The sequence below is a fragment of the Canis lupus genome, chromosome 2, assembly GCF_048164855.1.
Source record: "Canis lupus baileyi chromosome 2, mCanLup2.hap1, whole genome shotgun sequence".
NCBI lineage: Eukaryota > Metazoa > Chordata > Mammalia > Carnivora > Canidae > Canis > Canis lupus.
Genome location: NC_132839.1, coordinates 56,820,909 through 56,840,295, shown reverse-complemented (window position 1 = coordinate 56,840,295; position 19,387 = coordinate 56,820,909). Strand labels below are relative to the sequence as shown.

The 19,387-nt window shown below is 44.3% G+C and overlaps 1 protein-coding gene across 3 annotated transcripts in view; it reads right to left on the bottom strand.

The window, feature by feature from the left end:
• Positions 1-18,971, bottom strand: part of ADAMTSL3 (ADAMTS like 3) — a 338,402-nt gene extending 319,431 nt beyond the window's left edge. For 2 of the 3 annotated variants that reach the window (XM_072801596.1, XM_072801608.1), the window contains exons 1-2: positions 18,855-18,971; positions 17,468-17,569 (exon numbers count right to left, since the gene is read on the bottom strand). In XM_072801596.1, the coding sequence (XP_072657697.1) occupies positions 17,468-17,536 (69 nt within the window). In that variant the 5' untranslated portion in view covers positions 17,537-17,569; positions 18,855-18,971. The remainder of the gene's footprint in view (positions 1-17,467; positions 17,570-18,854) is intronic. The other variant, XM_072801605.1, reaches the window with a different exon arrangement.
• Positions 18,972-19,387: the final 416 nt, after the last annotated feature.

The window sequence follows — 19,387 nt, the reverse complement described above, 5'->3', positions numbered from 1 at the left end:
AAGACACACACACAGCTCAACTATATGCTCTCTATAAGAAACTCACTTCTTATATAATGGTATATAGATAGGTTGAAAGTAAAAGAATATTGAAGTAAAAGGAAAATTTATATTATGCTAATATTATATTTAATAGTAATTTTTAAAAAGGAGTCACTACATTAATATCATATGAGCTCCAGAACAAAGAAAATTTCCAGGGACATAAAGGAACATTCCACCAAGCAAACACAGGAATTTTAAATGTGCTTGCGCCAAACAAAAGAGCTTCAAAATACATGAAGCAAGAACTGATAAAATTGAAAGAAAAAATAGACAAATCCACAATTACAGTTGGGGATTTCAACACCCCTCTCTCAGAACTGGCTGAATAACTAGAGAGAAAATCAGCAAGGACAGAGAAGAAGTAAATAATATTCTCAACCAACCAAACCTAATGATATTTAAAGAACACTCCACCCAACAACAGCAGAATATACATTCTTCTCATGTGCCAATGGAACATTCACCAAGAGAGACCGCATTCTGGGACATAAAACAAACCTCAATAAAGCATGCAGACTGAGAAGAAATAAAACTGTCCTTATTTGGAGATGATGTGACTATCTGTTTAATCACCTCCAATTCACCCAACAAGGGAGGAGTTCTCCTACAGGGTTATAGGAATGGCCAGACACCCTACACTTGACACTGAACTGATGAGACAGCAGTTTATTAATCACATACTCACAGCCTAGGAGAAGAGGGCACTACATGCCATGTAGGGCCACATGGAGATTTCACTTGGAAACAGAATAAACAAGAAGGGACAGAGGCAGGCAGGCAGTATCAAGCCATGACCTCTGATTCCTTAAAGAGGATGTGATTGGCTCGTTTGATTAATTCTGGAGTCTGGCAAGGAACTGAAACCCACTTTCAGGTATAAGCAGGAATCCTGTGCAGCCCCCTAGATAGGGAAGATTGTTTGGCTAGGGGATCATATCCATGGGAGCAGACTGGGGAAAGGAGCCTGCAGTGAGGCCATCTACACCCTCCTGGTTTCACCAGATGTCGAGGCAGAACACAATACTGGACCTTAATCTTAGGCTTAAAATTTTTGTCTATATACAGAATCCTAAGGAATACCCCTACACACACAAAACCTCCTGGAAATAGTATATGAGTTTAGAAAGGTTGTGAGGTACAAAAGCAATACACTAAAATCAATTGTTTTCCTATGTATTAGTAACTAACATGTAGATAATGAAATGAAAACCCCAACACCATTTACAACCATTCTAAAAAAATATGAACTATTTAGGTACAAATCTAAAAGAAATGTTCAAAATTTTACAAAACACTTATAAAAAGAGTCAAAAGCTATGTAAATAACAAAAAGTCAGACCATGTTCATGGATTAGAAGACTCAATATAGTTGAGACATCAATCTTTCTTCAAATTGATCCATAGATTTAACACAATTCCTATCAAAATTCCAGCAAGATTTTCTTGTATATATAGACAAGCCTATTCAAAATGTATATGGAAATGTAAAGAAAATGTAACACGATTCCTATCAAAATTCCAGCAAGATTTTCTTGTATATATAGACAAGCCTATTCAAAATGTATATGGAAATTCCAGGGAAACTGGAATAGCCTAAATAATCTTGATAAAGAAAAATAAAGTAGGAAGGAGCACTGTACTCAATTTTAATACTTATTATACAGCTACAGTAACACAGTGTCTTATTGGAGGAGGAATAGACATATAGCTCAATGGAACAAAATATAGAGTCTGGAAGTAAACCCACACAGATACTCCCAATTGATTTCTGACAAAAGAGTAAAAGTAATTATGGAAGGAGAGTTTTTTCAACAAATGACATTGAAGCATTTGCATATCTATAGGTAAAAGTAAAGCTTAGCCTTAACCTCACATCTTATACAAAAATAATTCAAAATGAATCACAAATTTAAACACAGTGTAAAAATATAAAACTTTTAGAAGAAAGCATAGGATAAAAATCTTCAGGACCCAGAGCAGAGTTCTGAGCCACGACAATGAACATCATGATCAACAAATGAAAAAATAAACTAAACTGGACTTCATCAAAATTCAAAATTTTGTTCTACCAAAGACTCTAATTAAGAGGATTTTTTTTAAAAATCAAGGTACAAACCAGGAGAAAATACTTGCAAACAACATACCCCACAGAAGGAATTCCAGCATACCACAGAAGCTACAACTCCTTTGTATATACCCAACTTACTCTTCAAGAGAAAGCAGGGAAGAATCTCTGAATTTTAAATGCTTAACACAGATTAGGACTGCATATGCACTTCTACTGCCAACTCTAGTCTCGTATTAGTTTCCATTAAGATCTCTCTTTCTTGATCTCATCAGGGATTGTCAGTCAGGGGATTTGTTAATTGAATCTCAGAATGATGTGCTAATCCTACAGTCTTACATTACAAAACAGAGCTCTGAGCTCAGTGAGTGCTTCCACATGACACTTACAGAAAGCTGTCCATGTCCTGGGTGCCATGTGTCTTTTGAAGGACTAGCTTCCCTTGTTTATTTCTAGAATGGAAAAATCCGTTAACTCTCTCCAAGAAACCACTCAAAAGGGCTAGCCAAGGGAGAACACTGGGAGCCAAGGCAACACCTGTGTTGTGGGGTGGGCACCAAAGTGGATCAGCAGACAACACATACAAAAAAAATCAGAATGAGGCCAATAAGGACAGAGATTCTGGCCTGCCACTTTCAAGGGATTTACCAGTGGCCCACTAAGGAAGGACAGGGCTGCATCGGCACACCATCTGTATTGCTACGTGCACACATATGTGCAAGAGTCTATCGATTAATTTTATCATTTAGCTACACAAAAAACCATAGCTAGCTCATTCCACAGCATGGGTGGGGCTCTTCTCTGCCCCCACCCCAAATCTTTCCATTGTCTGTTAAAGCATAAGGTTGCTAAATACATTGCTAAGGATCTGCCAGGCAACCGCACTCAGCAGCCAGGTACACAGGGTACACCCCCCAGCCCCCAGGTAAGCAGCCTTCTCACATCAGGGCCTAAACAGAACCCGCCAGAACATGGCTGCCTGCCACTGCACGCGTTCCTTCCCTGCTCCACGCACCAAATGCTTTCCTGGCTCTCACAATGGAAGCTGCTAATGCATCCCAGAAAGTGTTTACAGAGTGTGCAGCACAAGTGCTCCACCCCCAAAGCAGTGAACAATGATGCCTGCCACATGCTGGACCTCCCAAGGATGGAGAGGAGGGTTTGAAAGGTCAGCTCAAAGCCACTGGGCTTCCAAGATGCAAGGCCACAAAACCCATCCTGAAGCATGAGGCAAAGACCTGACCAGGGCCTGAGAAGGTCTTTCATCAGAGAGCCACAGAGGATGGAGTATTAGTGGCCATATTTCCTGTGACCACTGCTCCATGGAAAGAAAGCTCTGCATTTAAATATAAAGTGTGCATTGAAAGGAATTTCCTTTAAGTAGCCCCAGGACATTGGACCTGCTTCAATCTGCCCATCCCACAGATTTCCCCCTTTCCTCTCTCCCAACCTGAGCAAAGGATGACTACAAGTTATTGCCAACAAATGGGCAACCCTTCTGCCAGAAAGATGGTCATGCCCCTCACCTTTGGGCATCTTCAGTCCCAGTGAATGGGCAATCATCCAAACCAACAAACAGAACCAAACAAGCAGAAGACAGTCTTCACAAGCCCTACCTTCACCCCAGCAGAAAATTCTGACAGTTTCCTTCTTTCCAGACTCATCTGGAGTCCTGTCTCCCAGATCCCACTGAGCCACAGCAAGTCTTGCTTATAGTTTTATCCACCATCACCACCCCAAAACTTACCAGTACCTTATTTTTGGACTTTGCATGTATGGGTCCTCTTTTCCCCTCTAAATTATAAACTCCTAGTTAATCTATTTTATAACATAGCTTAAAATGTACCCCTAAATGAGCTATACCAACCCTCAGAATTCCAGGCTCTGAAAACCAAGGTGGTCACTTGGATCTAGATTTAAGGACAATGAAGTTTAAAATGTCCAAACTGCTGTTAAACAGACAACCTTTTTTAATGATATCAAATGCTGGTGAGTGTTTGGTGACAAGGGCAATCTCCCAGGGCCCTAATGGGAGTGTGAACTGGCACAGCTCAGTAATCAAGATATTTGTGTATAAAAATGTTGAAGACTTCGTTATGGATAATATCGGAAAAACTACTGTGGGGCAAGATCAGCAAATGGGGAAGCAGAATTCAATTTCACCCAACACCTGGACCCATTGTTCCTCTTAAGGGGAGAACTATCTCTGTCCATGAAACCAGCTGGACAAGCACTTGGGTGCATGTGCACTCCTAAAAACAAAGATCAGTAGGAGACAAGAAGACAACAGGTAGATTGCGCCCCCACCCCGGGGGGGGGGGACTAAACAGGACTCAGTGTGGGGAGTGAGTTAACAGTAGATGGGAGCGACCAGAAGAAAGATAGAATAAAAGGACAGCATTCTCTAATACAAGTAGTATAATTTATAGTCAGCTAGCCATGGACATTTAGAAAAATGTCAAAATGTCAACTATCCCTACCACATTCGTGAAATTGAGCACTTACAAACTCAGCATTTCAAAACCAAAAAACTTAAAAACTGTTCTCTGAAGATAAAATATATCACAAATTAAAGCAAAACTTAAAACATTTTTGAAAAACTACAAAATACCTCCCTCTGTCCTACAAAAGTTCAAATTTTTGATGAAGTATAAAGTTTCTAGGAAAAGGTACATCACCAAAATCAATTAAAGAAGTAGGAGAAAAAAAAAAAAAAAAGAAGTAGGAGAAAACCTGAATAACCCAATAATCCTATAAAAAGTTAAAAAAAAAAAAAAGCTGTCAGAAAACATTCTCCCAAAAAAGGTTCTGTGCCCATTTACTACCAAGTTCTTTCAAATCATCAAGGAATAAGTTATTCCTGTGCTATTTAAACTGACCAGAAAAGAAGAGAATGATGGAAAATGCTCCAACTCATTTTTGTGAAGTTAACAAAAACCTTGATACAAAACCCTGAAAAATAGAGTACTAACCAACATTAGTTATGAATACAGATGTAGTACTTTTCAACAAACTATTTGTAAACCAAACCCAGTCGAATATGAAAAAGACAATATATCACAGCCAAGTATCATTAATGCCAGGAATGCAAGGATGATTCAATATTAGGGATCTCGTTAATATGATTCATTGTGTTAGTAGGTCATAGGAGTCAAAGAATATGATTATCTAGATTTCTCTGAAGAGTCCTGATAACCAAGTGTGCTGGCAATTACAGCTTCATGTGAACGCCACTGGCAACAGTTCAGCAGGGGAACATACCATCCCAGGAGACCAGAGCTACACTAGGTGATGGCCAGCCAGAATCTAGGAGTTGTGCTGGGAGTCTGTCTAATTTATCAACCCTATCCCTCTAGCCAAGTATCAGAGAAGGATAACCAATACACACAGAAATAGACAGAAAATGGGATCTATTAGCCAGCGAAGTGTTTTCTCAAACTGTAAATATAGCCCATTAGCAGGTCATGAAATCAATTCATTAGGTCCTAACCAGCCATTTTTTTCATGAGATCCATTGGAATGGAATGGGTAAAAAAGCAATTATCACAGTGAATCCTTCACAGAAATGATAAGCATTGTTTCTTGAAACTTTTGTTCCAGCAACATGATTTCATATACACATGATGTAAAATGTACTTCTTCCTAGCTGGCTTTACATTGTTGAAATGAGACTTTGCTACAATTTCTCAATTCAGTAATATTAGTTTATGATGAGGGTCTAAGTGTAATGATTAAAGTATGCTCTCCAAAGCTATACTTCCTCTACTGAAAAGCTTGGCCTTGTGTCCACTAATTGATGAATGGATAAAGATGTCTCTCTCTCTCTCTCTCCCTGGAATATTATTCAGCTGTAAAAAAGAATGAAATATTTCCATTTGCAATGACATGGATGGAGCTAGAGAGTATAATGCTAAGCAAAATAGGTCACTCAGAAAAAGACAAATACCATATGATTTCACTCATATGTGGAATTTAAGAAACAAAACAAATGAACACATGCAAAGAGAGAGAGAGAGAGAGATGAACTAAGAAACACTCTTAAGTATAGAAAACAAACTCATGGTTACCAGTGGAAGAGGGGTTAGGGGAATAGGGGAAATAAAGGATGAAGATTAAGGAGGGCATTTGTTGTAATGAGCACTAGGCAAGGTATGGAAGTGTTAAATCACTATATTGTACACCTGAAATTAATGGAACACTGAATGATAACTAACTGGAGTTAAAAACCTTTAAAAAAAAAAAAAACTAAAAGCTTGGATTTGCCAGTAAATTAGGTTAGATTATTTGAAAATACTCACCCCTCCCCCTCACCTCCCCACAACACACATACACACATCATCTCAATGGGAGGAGCATACTTGCCCACTCCAGTGATCTCAGGCTTGGCTTTATAATTTGCCCTGGCTTTGCAGTAGGTAAAAGTACTTCCCTACCCCCTAAGTATGGCTTCAGCTATGTGAATTGCTTTGGCCAATGGGATGTTAGCAAAAAATAACTCAAGTAGAAGGCACAAGAAAGACCCTTGTGTATTTGGACCTGTTTCCATATGTGTCTGTTATCATCAAGGGAAGAACATACCCTGGCTAGCCTGCTGGCCTAACCAAGGAGGATGAGAGACACATGGAGCAGAGCCCCATTACAAAAAAAAAATAATAAATAATAATAATAATAATAATAATAATAATAATAATAATAATAATTCCCAACCGAACAGAACCTTCACAAGATCAATGAATACAATTTTTAAAAATAGAAACATAACCAAAAAATAAAATAAAAATAGAAACACAAGCAAAATGTAGTCTTGATACATGTAATGCTAGATAAATTTCTCAAAATAAGTCACAGATAAATTATAGATAATATGATCTCGCTTTCAAAAAGCTCAGGTAGAAATATAGGAGTGTAAAAAAAAAACAGGACAACAGAAATAATGAGCTTAGAAAAAGAATGGCAAAAATAAAAAAATAAAAACATTAGAAATTTGAACCTCTCCTGAAGTTTTCTCCTGAACACACAGCACACACTTAGGAAGAGAAAAAAATTGTTTACATCATGTCTGGATAAAAATATCAGACTTCAGAATAAAGAAGAAATCATGTAGCTATCTATCATGGCAGATAAGATGAGGCACGTACAGGTAGGAAAGATCAGATTGGCCACAGCCTCCTCTTCAGTAACTCAATGCCAAATGGTACAGAATTGATATTTACAAAGACCTCAGGAAAAAAGTGAAAAAAGTCTTCTTTAATTGTCAATGGTTGAAGTTTTGGGGTTTTTTTTTTGTTCTTAAGAGATATTAACTATATGTATATTGGATCCCCTTTTATCATTTAATTGTTCGTTTATATTTCATCTTGTAGAATATCCATTCTGTCTGGCTCATCCGCAGTTACTTATTCCATTGTGCCTGTCATTCCTCATGGGGTCAGCTGCTCCTGAAGAGCAGCACAGGGAGGATGTGGTATGAGACGATGAACTAGAGCAATCCAGCACTTTGATTCTGCTTTGGTGCCTGGCTCATCCTCTTACTAAGCTCTTTCCTTGTCTCTGGGGCAACAACTTCCTTTTTTGTCAACACTCGAAAGTCATTACGTTCACAAGAAGCCCCTTAATGCACAGCTCTTAGTTCTGGGACGTGCTGATCCCTCTCCCTACCTTAGACCCTTCACCTTCAGCAGCCTTTCTGTAGAAGGTTAGCTTGAGCATCTAGAAAAAAAACTCTCTGTCAACAATGTTACCCTTCAACTCTGGGTTGCTTACCATTTGTGATGTCCAGTAAGACCTCCCTGGGAACAATACCCACTTCTTTCAAGTCCCCTCAGGGCCCCCACTTTCACTGTTCTTACCAAAAGTTTATTAGGTATGCTCAATTTGTGACAGTCACCATTCAGGAAATCTCTGTCCTGCTCACAATCCAAGGAGACATAGATCAGCCTTCAGCATCCTCTCCCTGATCTGGATTCAGCAGTACTCAAAAACAAAACAAAACAAAACAAAACAAAAAATACTTCATAGTTTGTGTTGGAGGGTCAGTATTTCCTTCTTTGACTGAAGATAAACTTCTTTTTTGTTGTTGTTTGTTTTGTGTAGTTTTGAGGCAAAGAACTCTTGTGACTCCCCCATTATGTCAAATCCCACATAAAACAACAGGACTTTTGTTCATGGAACTTGACCAAATCATTTGAAAGACTCTCTAGATTAGTCAAAAGTATAATAACAAAGAGAGGTCTTACCTTGATAGTTACTGAACGCACTACAAAGCTATAGTAGATTGTTTAAAAATACAATATTAGCACAGGAAGAAACTAGCAGATTAATTAAATATATTCTAAAATTGAAATGCTAATGCTCTTTTTAAAAGACTAGAAGATATACACATATATTTTCTTTCAGTATGATGTCATTTCTAAGCATGATGCAGAGGCAAAGAGTTCTTAAGAGATTCCCAGAGAAAATGGCTTGAAAATTTTAAATGTCAGTGTATTCAAAACATAAATAAAAACAAAATATTAATGAAAAAATGAGAAAACTATTTGCAACAAAAAAGGATAATATTCTTTATATATAAAGAACACTTACAAATTGGTAAGAAATTCTCAATAGAAAAAAACAGGCAAAAATGCGAAGATAAAATCTGTTACACTGTTTCTAATATCTTGAGGAAACCTTATATAAAGGCAGTATTGGAAATGGCCCAAAAGTGGGACGCCTGAATGGCTCAGTGGTTGAGTGTCTGTCTTGGGCTCAGGGCATGATCCTGTGGCCTGGGTATTGAGTCCCACATCGGGCTCCCTGCAGGGAGCCCGCTTCTCCCTTTGCCAAGTCTCTGCCTCTCTCACTCTCTCTCTCTCTCTCTTTCTCTCTGTCTCTCATGAATAAATAAATAAAATCTATAAAAAAAAGAGAAAGAAATGGCCCAAAAATATTTTTAAGAATCTTTCACTGCTAAGATTTCCTTCAATCTTATCCTGACAACTATTACACAGTAAGAGAACACATTGAGAGAAGCTTTCTGAAAGAGAACTTGATAGTATAAACTTAAGGTCTTAAAACCACATGGCTTTTGACCCCCAAATTATGTTTCAATGAATACATTTTCTTAGAAATGTATTTAAGGAAAATAATCATGAATGTGAGCAAGATGGATCTGCATACGTTTTTGTAGCAGCATTATTTGTAACAGCAAGAAACTGATATCGAGGTTCAGCAGTAAAGAATTGCTTAATATAATATAGCACATCCAAACAATGCAGTACTCTGAAGACATTAAATGTTATAATAGAAAAAATATTTAAGGACATATGGAAATATTCCTCACATTGTTAAATTTTTTAAAAATTACCATCAAAATACAGTATAATCACTTTTTAAAAGATGCATAGATGTTAATATTCTAAAAAGAATATTAGGAATACATATATACAACAAAATCCTAACAATCGGTACAACTAAAGATTATATTTTTCCCTTTGTTTTTCCACATTTTTTTCTAATAAATATGTTTTATGTTTTTAAATCAGGAAAAACACACAATGGAAATTTCAAAAGAGAGAGCAAAGAGAATTTAAAGAGTCCTTTAATAGTACAAATGAGTTCTTATTAATATAATGGGCATTCTTCCTTTTTCTAAATTATTTTCAAAACAAAAGGCTATTATATTTATACATGAAGGCTTGGAGAACAAATACATTTCTGAGTATTTGACCACAATAATTTGTAGCATACATTGGCTGGAGCTGTTCAGTGCTGACAAATTCTAGAAAGTAATTGCATAAAATACTTGGAGAGGAAACTGCTTTATGTTTCCATGCTATTTATGGAAATTAGCATCTTTGTAAAAATAAACTGCAAGCAATCACAATCACAAACCTTGAAATGTGGTTTCCATAAGATGTTAGCTTTGGTGCTTTAAGATCCATTAGCAAGGCAGTGGGGGAACACTGCCCACTTTTCTGTTACGAAGAAATTACATATAATTGGTTTTTTCCTCTTGTATCTTTAATCCCTCCTTTTTCTCCTAGATGCTCCCCTATGGAGTCCATATATGCTGACATGTTCACTTTGCCCAGAATAACCTTTCTAATGATCCTGTTTCCTTCTCAAAGAGCATTGCACATTCTCTTTATTCCATGCCTCACCTTCTGTAATCCACATCTTGTCCTGAAACTGCTCTTTCAAACATCACCAATCATTTCACAAGATCAGGGTCAACTTTCATTTTCATAAGTCTCTAAAACTTGTTCAAAACCTGAAGGAATCTTCATGTTTTTTCCCTCTCTCTCTCTATCTCACGGTACTCGTCGGGATCTCTCAGTTCTAAAATGGTTTCCTTATCCATCCTCTTATCTGCAGCTAACTCCCACCCATGGCACTCTTGTGAACTGAGTTGAAGGTCTCCTTATTACCAACCTGGACCTGTGCCAGCTGCCTTCCAAGCACCTCTGTTCAAGTGCATCACCAGTGGTCCACTGGAATCCTAACAGTGCCTCCATAACCCCCTGAACACCCACAGGAGTCCACACTGCCCACTGAATAAAGTCCTCTTTATTGCTGACTTACGTAGCATGCTCCTCAAGGTCCTCTCCAGTATGACTACAAACTGTCTTTGTTCATCCTGATTTCATACCCCGTGCTGCTAGGTACCCTACTCTTCAAACAAATCAATGGAAGCAGAGGGGCAGACACAGATTTAAAAAACAAGTTCTGAGATAGAACAAATCCAAGTTAGTGAGAACAGGCACGGGGAAGGGTGACAAAGATGAATGCCTCTAGAGGGAGCCCAGGATTCTGGCTCAGATGACCAGAAGACAGAGAATCCAAGCACTGAGACACAGTCAGGAGCAGGGGGGGCTGAGGACTTCCATTTAGGAAGTAGTGTGTTTGAGGCCCCCAAGGAATAGTCTAGTGGAAGGAACTAATAATAGCTCCTAGATAGGGGATCCCTGGGTGGCTCAGCAGTTTAGCACCTGCCTTCAACCCAGGGTGTGATCCTGGAATCAAGCTCCCTTCATGGAGCCTGCTTCTCCCTCTGCCTGTGTCTCTCCCCCACCCCCATGAATAAATAAATAAAATCTAAAAAAAAAAAAAAAAGCTCCTGGATAAACTGATGTGCAGCTCATGGAAGAGGCACATAGAAGCCTCTCAGAAATACTGGCCTCTTCCATTTTAGAGAGGCTTTTGAGTGAAAGAAAGAAGGAAGGAAGGAAGGAAGGAAGGAAGGAAGGAAAGAAAGAAAGAAAGAAAGAAAGAAAGAAAGAAAGAAAGAAAGAAAGAAAGAAAGAAAGAAAGGAGGGAGGGAGGGAGGGAGGGAGGGAGGGAGGGAAAGGAAAGAAAAAGAAAGAAAGAAAAAGAAAGAAAGAAAGAAAGAAAGAAAGAAAGAAAGAAAGAAAGAAAGAAAGAAAGAGGCAAAGACAGGCAAACCAAAATAAACTTATCAAAATTGTGTCTTATCTCCAATGTTTATATTTAGAAGTTAGAGTAAAATAGAAGCCACCTTTTTATCTTTCCAGTGTATGGAGAATCTAATTTGAAAGCCTGAATCGCTAGGAGAGCTGGGTCCCCTGGTAATAAACCCCAGGCAGGAACCTCTGGAGAAAAAAACAAAGGAGTAATGGAAGGTACCCAGGGACAGCCTATGAAGGGAGAAAGAAGAGGCCAAGTGCAGAACTCTAGAACTGAGCAGCTTTGGGATCCCTGGGTGGCGCAGCGGTTTGGCGCCTGCCTTTGGCCCGGGGCGTGATCCTGGAGACCGGGATCGAATCCCACGTCAGGCTCCCTGCATGGAGCCTGCTTCTCCCTCTGCCTATGTCTCTCTCTCTCTCTCTCTCTCTCTCTCTCTGTGACTATCATAAATAAAAATTAAAAAAAAAAAAGATTTAGAACTGAGCAGCTTTAAAAAAAAAAAAAAGCCAGAGATGGGGGATTCAGGGCGTGGCTCAGGGTGTGATCCCCGGAGTCCAGGATCAAGTCCCACATCGGGCTCCCTATGAGAAACCTGCTTCTCCCTCTGTCTATGTCTCTGCCTCTCTCTGTGTGTCCCTCATGAATAAATAAATAAAATCTTTTAAAAAAATAAAAATAAAAAATAGAAAGCCAGAGATGGGAAGGTCAGAGAGGCAGGAAGAGAAAGGAGTCAGGTGTCATATATGACAAATAACAAGGGGGTTCCCCTTCATTCTTCCCCTGGATTCTCAAGGGATCTACCCAATGACTCCATCCTGCAGCTATGAGAGGCCTTGGGAGCAATGTGGTAACAAGGTGGACCCTCCCGCCAGGACAAGCTCAGGTCTTTCCACTCAGGCTCCATCATGAGTGTCACACACAGCTTGGAATCTGCATCCAAAATCACTGTAGATGGTGAAGTCATACAGGGAGTACATCTACAACATAAAACCCAGAATGCTGGAAGACCTCTACCCAGAATAAAAGAGGACAAAGAGAGGTATATCAAATGGGTAGCAAAGCACAGTCAACTAAGAAAAAATTATTCTAAGGAATATTCAAATAAGCAAGAAAATGTGTGAGCATAAGATGTTCACTACAAGTGGCTGATGGCAAACACAAGTGAACGAACTATCTTGGAAACAACCCAAATGTCAAACAAAGAAATAATGAGTTTAAATTATGGTATCATAGTATACCCTAAGTACAATGAACACAGACATTACAAACGAAAACACAGTCATATATGTACTGACATGGAAAGATATTCATGATATATTCACTGAAAACAATGATATATAACAGAATCTGTAGCATAATCCCACTTATCAAAACGTAACACATGTATTTATATCATATTTATGCATAGAAAAAGTCTGGAGGATTACACATGAAAACTTTAAAAGTTATTACCTGGGTGGTAGTAGGAAGGCAAATTTTTTATTTTGATTTTCCTTTCATTTATTCAGATCTTCTATTTTTCTACGATTTAAATTTTTACATGCATAATTACCTGCCAGTGCTCAGTGCTGCTAGACACAGAATGTCAAGCTACGGCAATGAGGTCAATCAATTAATTCACTGCCATTCTCCTAAACCTCTTGTCTAGATGGAGACCAGCAGGAAAAAGCGCCACAGAACATGGCTGGGGAGTTCTGAAGACGGGAGGTCATGCACATGAGAGTATGAGAGGAAAAGTGGTTGTACCAGGAACTCACTGGTATCGGCAGAACTCACTCTGTGAAGAGTGAATACAAGTGTTGATGGCTCTCTAACCACTGCTCACACAGGACCCAATTCAATCAAGACGACACTGACCCAGGCTGCCACCTGAGTCCACTCCCCTCCTTCTCCCAGGCTAGGAGAATAGTTCTGAGGAGGTGGGAGATTTCTGCACCTCGCAACAACCACCAAGGCTTGGGGTCTGCCTTCTGATGTAAAAGGGATAGGGTGAGAGCTAAAAGGTCACTATTAATGTTTGTGGCATGAGAAGGGAAGAACCATGGCCAAGGCCAGAGCCAACACCAGGACGAGAACGAATCCCAAAGCCTCCACCAAGATAACAGCCACCCAGACAAAACTGCCATCAAGTCTCGAACCACCCAAACATCCAGAATCACCAAGATCAGAACCCCTCCCCATACCAGAACTGAGGAAACCAGAATGATGGATAAAGATCAGAAACCATGCCAGAGAGAAGCACTGAGACCAGAACCACCAAGAACCACCTAGAACAGCAATCCTTAAAACTTCAGGCCAGCATTGCTGAAATCCAAATCCCTGAGAGCAGAACTACCACTTAGACCAGCACTGGCCCTAAGCCTAGAGCCATCGCGTCTAATTTCAGTGTCACAATAGTCAGGGGGATCTTTCCCCATTCTAAAACATTGGTCTCATAGCCCAAAGTGGTGACAAAGAGGAGCTAAGTGCCTCACTTTCTAAAGAGAGTGACTGACATTGGGCAGATGCCTGCCTCAGAGCTCGCCAGGGAGGGAGGGCCATGACAAGCCCTACTGTCACCAGTCACCACCTCCCTCATCTCTATGGAGGGCTGAGATTCACTGAGGAAAAAGAACACCCAAAGAGACTGCATGGTGAGCCTGCAAGCAGAGCCTGGCAATCCACCCCCCAGATAGGCATCTGCTCAGAGGGTCTGCTGATGCATCCCTGGGCCTCCCCGGGCAGGGAGTGGGGAGCTGGAGGCAGCTGGCAGCCAGAGAGAGGAGGCAGTGTGGAGAATCTGATGCCTCCACTGTCTGCACAGCAAGAATGCATACATTTCCTATCAATCAAGTAGACAACACCAAAGGGAGCTGGGGTGTCTTTTTCTAACTGAAGTGTGGTTGACACACAATGCTTCATTCGTTTCAGGCATATGGTACAGTGATTTGGCAAGTCTGTAGGTTATGCCATGGGTTGGGGTTTAAACCACCATGCTTGTACCCTAGCCCACAGAGCTGCGTGCTGGGCAGGAAGTAGAAATCTCTCTGCTCTTCTCCCCACCACCTCTGCTATTTCCAATGCCAGGAAAGCCAGATCCAGAATAATTAAAAGGAAGAAGTGCCCCAGAACCAGTCCTCACCGCTGGTTGAGGTGGGAAGAGACTAGACCACAGCACAATCTCGCTTTATGTGCCCAGAGTCAGGTGATCAACCCTACACTAGACAGAAGGGAGGTGAGATTTAAATCAAAGTAGGGAATCAAGATTTAAAATTGGACTGGACTTTTTTCAAATGAAAAAATGAAAGTGAATCTGTCTAAGATTTCACTAAGGAATGGAATGAATCTGATGAAACACAGTTGGAGCCCATTCCTCGGCACCATGTTGAGACCCACTGAGTGGAAGCTTCCCGATGGAGGCTGCAGGGGAGAGCTGAAACAGGGGCAGCTGCCTTCTCAGGGGAGACCAGGATCCTGAAGGAAAGGATGTGGAGCAACAGGGAGCTTCCAAGGCCCATGACACAGGAAGGGTGAGGGAAACAGTAAGCTCCTCCAGAAACCCTCAAGAACAAGTTATAAAAACACAAGCCTGCCGACCTCACGGTTTGCTCTGCAATCCATCACATTTACTTGTGGTCAGCGAATATAAGAGGTTGAGTTTTCGCTGATGTATTAAAGGAAATCTAGTTTTTATTAAATGAGTTGACACACCCACGCTCCCTGTGGCTCAGCCTCGTGTCTATTAATTCTCCACCAGCCACCTAGGGGCAGCATTGACAAAGCAAGGGGAGATACTGAAGAATATCTTAAGGCCCCCAAACACCAAAGTCCCCGGACACCCCAGAGGGGCAGCTTTGAATCAAACCCAGGCTGACTGTAGGCAGACAACCACGTGCCCATGAGCAGGGTCTCAGGACTGAGGGACCCTTCACTATAACATTCTCCCCAGGCCCATGGTGAGAGTGTCCTGGCCAACCCCACTCACACCTGAGGGAACTGTCCTGAGAAGATACCGGCCCCACCTCCTCCTCACCAGTTCAGCAGCTTCTCTGTTCAGCTGATGCCTCCCGAGTGCCCCCTACAGTACCACAGCGGGAACTACAGGCACTGCTCTAGTTTTAAACCTGGGTGCAGGCGGCAGCATCAGCAGCAGCAGAGAGCTCAGGTCTATTGCACTTATTACATGCCAGACACGGTCTCTGTTTTGTCTGTTCCTTTCTTCCATTTGCAGTGGATTAACTCCTCCAAACAATTCCATGAGGCAGATGCCCCTCTCTACAGATGCACAAACCGATGCAGAGAAGTTTATGTGACAGGTCAGGAAGCAGTGGTGCTGGGAGTCGAGCAATGGGCAGTGTGGATGATAGTGTAGTCCGAAACCTCCTTTTACGATCTCCTGCGCACACTGCCCCATACATGGAAACAACGCTGCCAGAGGCACACAGATATGGAAAAATCCAAAAGAGGTCACTGAGTGATTCAAGCTGGGCAAACACTGCCCTTGGCCAAAGGTCAACAGACTGCCTCAAAGCACATTTAAATTTTATAGGGTGCAAGAAGACAAAATGAAACGCTGTGCCTTGAAACCTCAGCCCCAGGAATAAAGCTCTGAAGCTCTCATAGCCTTTTTCAGCTCTGCTGGGGTGGCGGCGGGGGGGGGGGGGGTCGGAAAAGCAAGCCTCCACCATTTGCCAGCACGTTACACCACATGGACTAGAGAAACCCTAAAATCACCCTGAAAATACTTAACTTCTGTTCTCACAAAAGCTATCTATTAGAATGTGCTTATGGAGCAGCATGAATGAGATGGGATAATGGGGGAGAAAGTGCACATCGACAACCAGGTTTTGTGAGCCACTGAAATCACAGGGCGTTAGAGTTGGAAGAGGCTCAGAAACACTATGTCCAAGAAACCAAGAGGAGAGGCACTCTGATTAATCTATCCCATGGTGTGTGCCTTTATTCAAGTGTGAATCCTCATTTAACAGACATGAATGCCCTTCTGAAGGGCCAGGCCCTTTGCTAGACCCTGTGGAGACACAGGCCACCAAGCCATGTGCCCAAGAAGTTATGTCTGAAGAGAGGGGTCGCCTTGTTCTAGTTCATGCAAAGTTGCTGTCCTGAGCCAGGAGCAGGTCTGGGAGGCCATGCTAAGACTTGCTCTGGACCCTTAGAACACGGACTATGAACTCCGTGGCAAAATCCAGGCTGCACACACATCTGCCTGGCTTTCAATGCTTTCAAAACTGGGAGGTTTCAGAGAAAATCTGGATGATCCCGCTATCTAGAAAATGAGAAGATATGGCCATCCTGGGTTTGTGTTCCCACTTGGCAACGATCAGCTGGAGGTGAGTAGAGGCTCCTGTAACAAGATGGAGCATGTGCCATCCTACTTTGCTGTAGTCTCCACCATTCCCTATTGTCTCTCCGGCGATGCTCTCTTCACTCCTATATTTCAGTCTGCCTTAAAGGCAAATGAGGATGCAAGAGATGAGCCAGGCCTTCCCAGGCTTGTGAGAAAGACAGGGGTCTAAAGAAAGGACTGCAAAATGGTGTGATATGTGTTGACAGAAGTCAACTCAGAATACTGACTTAGCGGCTGAACTGAGGTCAGAACCTGAGCTCTGCCCCGTTCATTGTGTCCGGGCCTTTATCAGCCTCGCCTCTACTGGGCACAGGCAGGCAGCCATTCTAGACTGAAAAGACAGGGCCCACCAACAGCCCCAAGTCACTGCTGGTACATGGTATCCAAGTGGTATCAAAGACCTGCTCAAGACTCAGGAAGGACCCAAGGGATCTGAATCATTCTTACAGCTAAGATGACCAGAAATACCATTTGCTGGAGGTAAGAGAGAACATTAGGTTCCCTTTGGTATGGGGTTAACACAAATCCTACCACATTTTAGGTGATTTAGAATAATGCTCCTAAGCAAGCAGAGGGATGCCTGTCATTCTTCTTGCTCTGCATGTTACCTGCAGGAGGGCAGAGTGCATGAAGACCATCCACATTAGCAGCCACCAGGAGCTCTTCCAGGAAGCCATGGGGTCCAGTCTCCTGGGGAATCTCTCTTGAGCCTGCAAAAGAAGAAAAAGTTGGTTTCCAACCTGCTCTGTCCCCAGTGGCAGCAAGGATGACTTAAGAGACCAATCAGAGGGAGGCATCCTGAGCCTCCCATAATGTCTTGAAAAAGGCTTGTGCAGGTCCAGGATGGAGCTACCGGCAACATGGTAGAGGCTATGGAAATCTGTCTTTAAGACCGGTCCACATCAGGGTCAGGAGGGCAGCTGGACCTGACCCCAACAAGCAACCCACACACCTCCAGGCTTTCAAAAGCTGAGACATCTCTGCACCGACCACTTTCCAGCTCATGTGTCAGCAGCAGGGTGTGGCTGCTGGCATCTGACTCAGGAAGCCAGCATGGAGCCAAGGATTAGGGCACCTGCCAGCTTCTTCTTCGACTTCAGGCAAAAATGAATCTAAGACCAACTAAGCCTCCCCAGAGAGGGGCAGGGACCTGCCTAAGGTCACACAGCAAGACGGTGACTGTTGTAGGACTGGAACGCAGGTCTGAGAGTTCAAGGCTTTCCCCAGCGATGCCACCGTGTGCCGTGCGCACCGGGACCTGCAGCTAGATCTGGGCTGGGCCCGGGGAGGTCCCGAGCGCGCAGCCTCCGCGCCAACCCAGCACCGTCTCCCGAGAGCGGGTGAGGGCACACCAGCAGAGGCCGCCGGAGCCCGGGCGGGCCGCGGGGGGTCCTCCGAGCTCTCCCCACAATTTACAGGGAAGTCAGTATGAGCCCGAGACTGGAAAAGCCGAGGTCACACTCGCCTCTCGCTTCGCCTCGCGGGCGCCTTGGCGGAGCCGGTGTCCGGGGGCGGGTCGGTGGCTTCCCTCCATCTGGAGAAGGCATTAAGGGCCCGGCCTAATGCGATCCGCAAATGTGCTGCTGTTTCCGACCTGCGGCGGCGACTCGGGGCCGAAGGGAGGCGGCCGGTGCCGGGCCCGGGACCGGGACCGCGCGCCCCGCCGGCCGCCCGCCGCCCCGCGCTGGCTCCTCCCGCGCGTCCCCGGCCCCTGCTCCCGCGCTCGCGCCCCACGGGCCAGCGGCCGGACCTTGCGACGCTCCGCGCTCCTGGCTGCCCGCCCCCGAGGGCCCCGCTCCCCAGGGCCCCCCGCGATCGCCAGCGCCCCCCGCCCGCCGCCAGGGCACGGCCCTCCCCGCACGCCCCCCGCCCCCCGGAGCGGGCCGGACCCGCGGTCCCCGAGCCCCGCAGAGGGTGAGAGCCGGGTCCCGGGGACCCCGGCCGCTCGAGTCCCCCGGCGCTCCCGCACCCCCGCGCGGAGCCCGCGGCACCCACCTTGCGCCGCACACAACCCTGGGACGTGCGGCCCGGGCGGCGCGGGGCGGCCCCGGCAGCGCCTCGTGCGGAATCCGGGCCCGGGACGTTCCCCGACGCCGGCCTCAGCCCGCGGCGCCGCAGTCGCTGCGCGGCCGAGCAGTTAAATGGGGCTGGGACGGGGGCCGCCCCGCCTCTCCCGCCCCCTCCGGGCGCCGCGCGGCGCTGGCGGGGGCCCAGAGGCGGAGGGCGCGCGCCGCCACCTGCACCGCCCGGCAAGTGCACGGCGCGCCCGGCCGCCCTCCGCCCTCCGCCCTCCGCCCTCCGCCCGAGCCGGGGGCGCCGGGGCGCGAGGGGAGCGCGGGAGGGGCCGGGCCCGGGCCGCTCGGAGCGCTCGGGGCCTCGGCGACGGCGAGACGCGGCTGGAACGCTCCTCCGCCCGCTTCCTGGAAGCCACTCCTCGCCCTGGGCCGGCCGCCAGGCGTGGTGCCAAGAGCCGGGATTGCCGACGCCGCCACGGCCGCCGCCGCCGGCAGGCGCGCTGGGGAGAGGCG